The sequence below is a fragment of the Pundamilia nyererei genome, unplaced genomic scaffold, assembly GCF_000239375.1.
Source record: "Pundamilia nyererei isolate P.nyererei 1_Seehausen unplaced genomic scaffold, PunNye1.0 scaffold00107, whole genome shotgun sequence".
Taxonomy (NCBI): domain Eukaryota; kingdom Metazoa; phylum Chordata; class Actinopteri; order Cichliformes; family Cichlidae; genus Pundamilia; species Pundamilia nyererei.
In genome coordinates, this window is record NW_005187508.1 from 54,435 (window position 1) to 64,515 (window position 10,081).

Below are 10,081 nucleotides of genomic sequence, written 5' to 3' on the forward strand. Positions count from 1 at the left end.
CAAAAGCATTGACATATATTTTTCCTTCCTACGATAGCCCGACGGGCAGGGCAGAGATAGATTTTGGTAGCCCGACTGGAAAAATCACTAGCCCCGGGACGTCGGGCTAGTGATTTTGCGAGCCCTGAGTGTGAACGCTCAAAGTGTCCCGCATGCACAAAAGAAGACGTCACACACAACGAGCTCTGTTTAGACCCAGATCAAACAGTATTGTTTGACTGATGGCCGTTAATATGAAGACTTGTTTCGGACTTTACGTTTTCCCAAAGAAACTGTTCCTTAGATAGAGAACAGCTGGATTGCAATTTAAGTGTTCGCCACGATGGACATTTCTACAGATTAAAGAATTCTAGGAAGCGTTCTGTTATCAACTCAATGAATGAGGAAACGAAACTGAGTCATACAGATTAATAAAACTACAGGATAAGCTTGTTTTCTTTTTTCCAAATACAACATACCATTATAAAGCACCTTGAGGCAACTGTTGTTATGATTTGGTGCTGTACATATACAATTGAATTGAATTGAATTAAATTAAATTCCTTCTCTCTTTCTTCCTGTACCTATCCTTCTAGATGGGAAAACCAACAGACCTCCCCTCATCTCTTGATTAACTCAGATTTTCCCTAAACCTGCTTTCTAGAACAGGGTCATGATATCAATAAATTTTCATTTCTCCAACTGTCCAAGAAAAATAACATCGACATAAACATTTTTAAGTTCAAAGCAAAAGTAGATATATTCTCCCCTAAAACTCATAAGTCAGACTTAGATTAATGTATCTCTATAAAATTATTGCATAACCTAATTAATTAAAATTCACTTTCCTGATGTCTAACTCGGGGATAAGAAGCATGCTGAATTAGGTTCTGAGCAACTGAAAATATGTCAATCCTTAATATGGCAAACTGGGAACCAGTAAATCAAATTATTATCTACTAAATTCTGGACAATTGTGTATTTATTTGGTAGTAGGGTGTGTATTTTTTTGTTGTTGTTTAGCCATAACATTAAAATCACTAACAGGTAAAGTGTCTAAAATTGATCAACCTGTTACAATGAGAAATTTTGGCTCACTCCAGGACTGAATGCTTTTTTTAATGAATAAAAAATTGCGTTACCATCCTGCCCAGGTCCAGTCCTTCCCCAGAGCCACACCAGAGAAAGACAAAGGAACGTAGAGCAGATATCTCTTCTATCTCCAGTCTCATGAGCTATAATAGGAGAGTGAAGGGAATGGAAAGAGGAATAAGCGTAAATGAGAAGAACACTCCATGCTGAGTAAGTAACTACTACTTACTTAACTCTTCTTTTCTAGCTCATAGGTTACCTTTGCATTAAAAAAAACCTGCAGGAGATAAAGCCATTCCTTTTTTTCAGTCCTGTCTGGCAGCTTTTGCAATCAGAATTATGACACATTTTAACAGACTTTCACATCAGCAGATAAACAGTGCCATTTGGGATGCTGGCTGTTTTACAGGTCCAAACTGTTTGCTGTCCTTGGAGTCATGTTTCAAACCAACCCCTACCTCACCTTCACACATAAGATAATAACTTCTGTAGCTTATTTATTTTAGTTTTGTAGTGTTTTTTAAAAACAGTAAGAGTTTTCAGTATTTAATTACATGCTAGTCTAAACCAGTAAATGCAAACCAGTCAGAAATAGTATACATACATCATCCCAGGTCCAGAAGCGTTCAGTGTGGCTTATGCCTGATTCTCTGTAGTATTCCTCTAGAGGAGGTTCAAGCAAAATCACATCAAATTTGCACTTCAAATCCTTCAGGTCAAAGTGCTCTGGGTCTGCCTGGAGGTACCTAAACACACAGACAAACGTACCGAACTTGAAATGGTCAGTGACTACTTTACAGTGCATCTGGAACGTATTCACGGTGCTTCGCTTGTTCCATATCTTATTACACACTTTTTACAGCTTTTTCCAAAATTGATTACATTTATTATGTGTGAACACATTCCAGATGGACTGTAATTCAAGCATAAATTAATTGCACTCATAATCAGATAAACATTAGTATTCATTTAGCATACATGGGAGGGGTGTTGGTAGTGGCGATGAGTTCGTCCTTCAGTCTGATCAACTCTCGAAGTTTAGGGTATTCTTCAAATCGGTCGGCCAAGCCTTTACAACAGGCGACACAGAGGTCAGACTCACATACATGAATATGAAACAATCAAATAGCAAGCACACACTTACCAACATCTCTGATGAAGTTCTGTGGCCTATGCCCAGTGTCCACAAAATGCTGGCAGTAGTCATTGTGAGGATTCAATGACTGGGTACCCTGAGAATGAAAGAAAATTGCCATATAAAGACAAACCACATGTGAACCTGTGTTTTATCATACCTTTAATATGTGCCATTTTAAAATATTTAATATTTTTTTATAGCACATATTTTTCTTCATCCTGATTGGATGTAGATCATTGACAGTCTTGTGCGTTTTGCAATGTCAAAGGCCCCTGAGGTAGCAATCAAAAGGCAGAGGATGATGCTAACCATTGCACAAAAAGTTGGACTTCTGGACATGCTGAAGGAAGGCAGAAATTACCGTATTTTTCGGACCACAAGGCACATCGGATTATAAGATACATTAAGCAAAACAAAACAGTCAGATAAGTCAAACTTTACTCAACTCATTCTTCTTGCTTCCTCTACTTCCGTACCATTGATTCATTAATGTTGAATTCTCTCGCAGCTGCTCTATTCCCATGTTCTGGACCCTGAACATGAACCCCTGAAAACAGGGTTTGATCTTTGGTTTCATTCTATAATACTGGACTTATTTTTCTATGAAGGTTTGAACTTTGAGAGTGTTTAAACAAGAGAGAAAAGTGTGAAAAGTTCACGCCTGTCTGAGAAAAGTGTATAAAGTGTGTAGTTAGGGGTTTTACAGCCTTAAAACATCTATAATAATTGTAAATAATAAAGCTGACTACTTTGCGGATTTCACTTATCGTGGGTTATTTTTAGAATGTAACTCCCGTGATAAACGAGGGACCACTGTATTACAAAAATAGAAAATTTATGGAACGTGATAAAATGTGGAATCATATGTAAATATCAACACTTCACCGAGTTCTTTTGATTCCTCAGAGGCATCCAATGAAAGACAAAACACTGCTCAGTAGACCATTTAACACTTTATTACTTCTAGAAGGGAGATGCGTCCTGCATGACACGCTGCCGCGGATCTCAAAATGGCAGTATGCCCCTAACAGTTTTATTACAGAAGCTCTCTCATTCTAGTCTAAACAACAGTGTCTCAGTAACTTTCCACTAGAGATGGTGCTCTCTTATCTGCATTTTCCCAGGCAAGCATGAGCGGGAGTCTGCAGCTTTCCACTCCCCAAGGACACATGGTCTAATGCCTTTATTTTTCAGGGCTGTGTCCACTTAATACTACACTATATACCTTTATAACACTTATTAATAAAAAAAAGCATAGCAGTATTGAGGCACTGCAAATTATTTAATTCCAACACATATTAGGAACAAACTGTGAAAACATGAATAATCCTGTTCATATATCCCTTGCTTGCCAGAGCTGATTTTTGTTTGTAACAGTGAGACTACTCACTGATTTTATTACACTCTTAAATCCTACTACTTATTCCTGCGTCTTTTGTGATAGTCGACGTAATCATGACTAGTCGACTAATTGTGGCAGCCCTAATTTAAATATAAGAGTACTTAAACAGCATAAATGTTTACAGTGCCAGTAGTATAGTGTTACAATAGAAACTGGCACTGAATGAATAATTTAATTAGTTAGAAAACATTCCACAGACTATCCTCAGTCCAAGTCAAATGCTCATGCTGGCAAACAAAACTGACACTTCTGGTTTGGCAACACCTGCCAGAATAAAACTTGTTTATCTTACATATGCTTGGCTGCTGATTACTTAAAAAGCAACTAAAAATGATAGCGTTATAATTCTTCCTTCACTACTTGTTTTTTTCCCTTCTCTTTCAAGTTAACCCGTTGTCACATTGGTTGCACTAAATCTTCTGGGTAAAATCTAGGTTAGCATCACCAAAGCAATTTGAAAGGAAAAAAAACAATCAGTGCCTTTAAATTTAAAAATCTTTTACATATCATGTTACACAAGGCTCACAAAATGGCTAGCCCGACGTCCCGGGGCTAGCGATTTTTCCAGTCGGGCTAGCAAAAATCTATCTCTGCCCTGCCCGTTGGGCTATCATAGGAAGGAAAAATATATGTCAATGCTTTTGCATTCTTTCGGAAATGTAGCTGGGTAAATTTTAGTTGGGTATATATTTTATAGTTCTGTATATTTTAGTTCTGCTGAGCCAAATAAGACAGGTCAGGGTGAAGAAGTGACAGCCAAAGAAAAGCTTACCACAAACCGGAGAAGTTATGACAAATCAGACTATAAGGCAAAAAGAAAGTGCAGCTTTATGGTTTCATGGACAAAAGAATTTCTGTGGCTGCGATATGACGAGCTATATAACCGGGGCTGCACATAAGTGGTCTGCAGGTGCGCATTCGCTGTCAAAATAAAAAACACGCACAAGATAAGAAGTTGCAACGCGCGTTTGCGTACATAAGATTTTCTGGAGGAGGACAGACATTTGTTTAGAACTCTTAAAGATGTCGAAGAAGCTCCTTTAAGCAATTACTTTGGTTTTCCTCCACCTCCAAAGAAATGTCAGGAGTCCGAACCACAAAAGAAGCGCGTATTCTCGGAAAAGTGGTTGCAGGAGGTGAGCTGGCTTCAAACAAATGATGAACACACAGAGATGTGGTGCAGAATGTGCCGTGAAAATCCCACTCTAGCGGACAAAAACAGTGCTTTTTATATGGACGCAAAGGCATGTTGCAACTTCTTATCTGGTGCGCGTCTTTTATTTTGACAGCGAATGCGCACATGCGGACCACTTATGTGCACCCGTGTAAATAACATAATGTTCTGCCGGGTGTGTTGTTGGTTTTCTCTCGATTTCTGAGTCGACAAGCGCCTTTGTTACTGGGACCAGTCATTTTAAGAAAGGCCCCCATTAGAACCCATGAGAAATGCAAGAAATGCATTATTGCTCAGTCTGCAATATCTTTCCCAGAACAAACACCAATTGCAAATAACATACTAAAAATAAACCTGAAAAACCTGTTTAGAACGCGTACTATGTTGCAAAGAGTGAACTACCACTGGCACAATTTAGCAGTCTTTGCAAACTTCAAAAAGCAAATGTCCTAGATCTTGGTTCCACTTGCCTCTTACTCGTGACTTCAGTGGAAATTTAAAATTCAGGATCTGACACAGACTGATTCATGTCCTACAGTTCTTACAAGTTCATAGAAATTTCTTTTCAATTAGAACCAAGTATTTGAGTTGATGATTGTAATTTTTATACAATGTTGTAATTTGTGTTTCAACAATTTTTTGATTAATGTTTTGTTTCCGTTACAATATTATACTTTAATGTATAATATTGTAAAGGAAACAAAACAGGAAACAAAACATCAATCAAAAAAATTGCTCTCTTTTTTATTTGGACTGCTTAAATTTATTTTGGGCTACCAAAAACTGAAGAGTCCCTGACTGAAGGGCTACCAGGGATTTTTAAATTTTGCAAGCCCTGTTACAGCACAGTGAAGTTTCCTGTTAGAAGCATGGCAGTGGCAGCTTGACAGTCATTTCAATTAGTTTTCTAGATTATTACATTTATTGTTTTTATGTTCAGTCTCAACTGTTACGAAGATGATGTGCAGTTAATAAGTGCAATAAATATTTATATTGGAAAAGAAAATCGTGAGAGAATCGTGATCTCAATTCTAAGCAAAGAAAATTGTGATTCTCATTTTATACAAAATCGTGCAGCCCTAGTAAAAACTATAACTTTAATCTCAGCTAAACCGATTTACTCAGGAATAAATAAAACACTGAAAAAAACGAACAATAAAATTTTTAAGTTATCTAAGTGACTTATATATGAGGTTTAACCTGAGTAGCAAAAGACAGCGGGGGGTTGAAAATGATTTGCCGGGAGTTTGCTGTTCTCGTCGGCTCTAGTGAGCTTTGAAACCCAGCTAGCTATCGAGCTGGTGGATAACAGACATCTCCAAAAACGTCAGAGCGCTTTTGCAAATATGTGATGTCTTGATAAACCAAGCAGATATTTGAAGTTTGCACAGCTACATTCTCGCCTGAAAATAAGTTAAAAGTTTATTTTGTGACACAGAAAGAGTAATAATAGTAATATTAAAACTAATTAGCTGCTGCCATTGATGGAATTGGCTGGGCTGCGCTATGAATCCTGGGATAGGCTGGGCCACGAAGGATACACCCAACCCATCCTTCAAATCTGGGGAAATGAAGGACACATTTATCGGCCGCAGTTGCAGAAGTCATCGAATTTGGACAGCCTTCGTCACATTGCTGTAACGTAACTGGCCTACAAATGCGGCCTCCAAAGGATGCAGCCTCTGAATTTGGACACAGCTATGATACCTGACACTGCTTCTTCTTCTTCGGGGTTTAACGGCAGCTGGCATCCTTGTACATGCAGTGCTGCCATCTTCTGTTTCAGTCCGTTATTACACTCTTAAATCCTATTACTTATTCCTGTGTCTTTTGGGATCTTACAAAGCTTCAAATGATGTGTCGACTATTAAATTAGTCGTCGACGATTTTGCTAGCCGTCATAATCGTGACTTGTCGACTAATCGTGGCAGCCCTATTGTGCAATAAGGTCAGATGCACTCCCTGGAAAAAGGTACACCCTTTTTTCTTGTGAAAATGCGACAAAATGTCATTGCTTGGAAGGAAGAAAAAAAAAACAGACATACGGGCAAGTTTGGCATTTGATGTCAAGGAAAATAATACTTTGTAAACCATGTGGAACAACTCACACTGGTAAAAACACAACAAACTTTAACACTTTATATTTTAGTCAACTGAATCAACTTTCAATTCAGTCTACTAGAATTTTGTGATATTTGGTCAACTACAACTAGACCAAAACCAAATCCAAAATTTGCTGTCAAAATTAATAAGATGCCACACTGATACATTTAATCACCTCTGTGATGGCTGTGATGGCTCTGCTCAGGATGTGTGTGTGTGTGTGTGTGTGTGTGTGTGTGTGTGTGTGTGTGTGTGTGTGTGTGTGTGTGTGTGTGTGTGTAAAATGCCCCAAAAAAGACAAATGTAGACAGAGAGCAGTGACTGAGACATCCTGCTGCGTTTTCACATCTGCTGAGTAATCTGTATCTCTAAGAAAGTCAAATTATAGTCCATTCAAAAATTTTCTTTTGCTTAAAGTTGCTGGATACTTTGTGTGGAAACAGGTTTTGCAAGTCCATACAAAAGTGACTGTGAATGCGAAGAAAGAATTTCCCAACCTTAAGAAAAGTACTTGAGTCCTTGTACACCTCTTCATATGGGTTGGTTTCATCTGGTTGCTGCACTTCCAGCTCATCCTAAAACACAAACAGGCCCACATATGCATGTGTGTACAAATGACCAATCAGGTTTACAATTATGACTATGACTAAGACATAGATTATGACTATGTTTAGCAGACGAATGCAGCTGAATGTAATTGCAAAATAAAGCAAGAGAACGGTTAACTATATCGTCAACTATAACAAATACCACCACTGTTTAATATGAAGAAAAAAACTAAGACACAAACGTACAAAAAACATTAAATCAGTTAGATGTTAATCAAAGAGTGAGATGGGACATTGTCAGCCTGCTAAATCTGTCCACATTTTCATATATTTGTTCTAATACATCTGAATCGATGCATTTCGCACTATAATAAAATACAACCCTAATTCCAAAAAAGTTGGGGCACTTTGGGAAATGTAAATAAAAGCAGAATGCAATGATTTGCAAATCTTATAACCCATGTTTTATTTACTGCAGAAACTGAGAAAATGTACCATTTTAAGAAAAAAAAAATTGCTCATTATGAATTTGATGGCAATAATACTTCCCAAAACCGCTGGAACAAGGCCATGTTTACAGACTTTGGGGCTGGAGCCTATCCCAGCTATCATATTTCGACGGCACATTGCTGGGCTGACCATTTTGTTTAAATAAAATAGCAAAATGTCTCAATTTAAATATTTTACATGTTTTCTGTATTCTATTCGGTTCTATTGATTTGATTAATTAACACGCACAACATGCAAACTTCTCTGAAATTGTGATTGTAAATCTATACTTCACCTTACAATTCATTAACTTCAGTTATAATCTGTTAAAACCTTTAATGGGTTGTAGTTTTAATAATACTTGAAAGTATTAAATGGAAAAATGAACTAATACTTCCACCTTTTTCATAAGTCATTTGTATTTACGTCATTATAGTCACGCAAAAGAGCAAAGTCAAACTCTGGCTCAAAGACAACATTTACCAGACAAGATTTTAGTAGATTAGTTTTGTCCTCCAATCCAGACCTTTACAAGCCTTTGTGTCCAAGTCACGCCACATTTCAAGGCACTCATGTATAGACGCTTGTAGAATAAGAGCCTTTATGTCAACACTAATGATGTCAGTGATAACTTTAACTATATTGTAAGATAGACACTTTTGAACATAGCTTTGCTGTAGGCTACACCACTTTATCACACATTACTTACTACTGCCTATGGCACAATGTTACAATACTTAACTCCTCCTAACACATTCAGGCTTTTTAATTATGTTTTATTTATATAATACCAAATCTCATAAACTCAACATTTATGTGGTTACACTCACCTTTTGCTCTTCCACATCCTCTTCTGTGTCCTCTCCTTCAGTCTGTGCTTTCCTTTTAGAAGAAGGGGCTGTGCTGTCATATGAAGCCCTGCAACAACAAATACACCTCAATATTTCAACATTTCCTAAGTCCCAAAGGAAGCATTTGGTACTGAACAAATGACAACACAGAGCGCACAAGATGGAAAAAAAAAAGAATGTGCATGCAGTAAACCCAAAGAGAAAAATGCTTCTGAGCATTTCTGCAGTTTAGTAAACGGACTGGGACTCGTAATGGTTCAGGGCAACTTGGGGGTTCAGTATGTTGCTTAATGATGCTTCAACATGTGGCGTTGAGGAATGATCCGCCGACCTTCTGATGGGTGGATGCTCCTCTCTACCGCCTGAGCCACAGCCACCATCAACAGTACCAACACTACAGCTTACCTGCATGTTTCTCTAGTCTCCTCGATCTCTTTTAGTTCGTCTTTACTGTGTAGGACTGCTCCGATGCTGTCTGCGCTTTCAGCTCCCAGCTGTGGTAACGACAGAACAAGTAAATGTAAAGGCCCTCCTGCTTGTGTTGTGCCAACCATAGAGTGCCGACTATGAGGAAACATTTTCTTAATAAAACACCCCTTGGTGTTTTGTACTGCTGGTACATGACTCCATAGCGTTATGGATAATTGTAATGGGACCTCAATGCGCTCAAATCTTTTATTTACACGTACATTGAGTCTGCTCCTCTCGAGGGCGACCACTGTGAATGTTTGAAAGGGATAGGCAAGTTATCGGCACCCATGCATCGATGTGTTGGACGGAAACTATATGAAAACCCATTTTGCATATAACACGCTTAGCTCCACGTTATTAATACAAATCCGTTAGGTTTGTAGATACATTGAGAGGCAGCTTGGGGGCTCGTTGTGTACTTGCCTGTTGAGCTAACAGCTGCCGCCTAAGTTTTTGTCTCTCGCGTATCTCTTGAAGACGACTGTTCATTGCGTCTCATATACTGTGTTCTGACAAACTATTAAGTTCCCTTGGCCGCTGGTGTAAATAAAATATTTTCATATAACACTTATAGCTATCTGTAACAACAGCTAGCAACCGGCTAATGCAGGTTAACCGCTAAAAAAAAAAGGAAAAGTCGATAGATGCAATTGATTTCTACACCCGCACGCTCAGGCTCAATTTATTGCCCTTCCGCCGGTGGAGTTTGTTCAAAATGAGAGTCAAAGGCACATGTGTATTTGAATTTTGTTATAGCTCGTATACAGTTATACCTAACTGTATTGGTTAAATCATCAAAGTATGAACAATATTTGGGTCTTAAGAATAGAGCGA

The 10,081-nt window shown here is 38.1% G+C and overlaps 1 protein-coding gene across 1 annotated transcript in view; it reads right to left on the minus strand.

Moving 5' to 3' along the window:
* Positions 1-9,919, minus strand: part of mettl14 (methyltransferase 14, N6-adenosine-methyltransferase non-catalytic subunit) — a 13,382-nt gene extending 3,463 nt beyond the window's left edge. Inside the window, exons 1-8 of the mRNA XM_005741073.2 lie at positions 9,671-9,919; positions 9,182-9,270; positions 8,756-8,843; positions 7,386-7,463; positions 2,216-2,303; positions 2,050-2,140; positions 1,676-1,817; positions 1,122-1,214 (exon numbers count right to left, since the gene is read on the minus strand). Coding sequence (XP_005741130.1) covers positions 1,122-1,214; positions 1,676-1,817; positions 2,050-2,140; positions 2,216-2,303; positions 7,386-7,463; positions 8,756-8,843; positions 9,182-9,270; positions 9,671-9,736 — 735 coding nt within the window. The 5' untranslated portion in view covers positions 9,737-9,919. The remainder of the gene's footprint in view (positions 1-1,121; positions 1,215-1,675; positions 1,818-2,049; positions 2,141-2,215; positions 2,304-7,385; positions 7,464-8,755; positions 8,844-9,181; positions 9,271-9,670) is intronic.
* Positions 9,920-10,081: the final 162 nt, after the last annotated feature.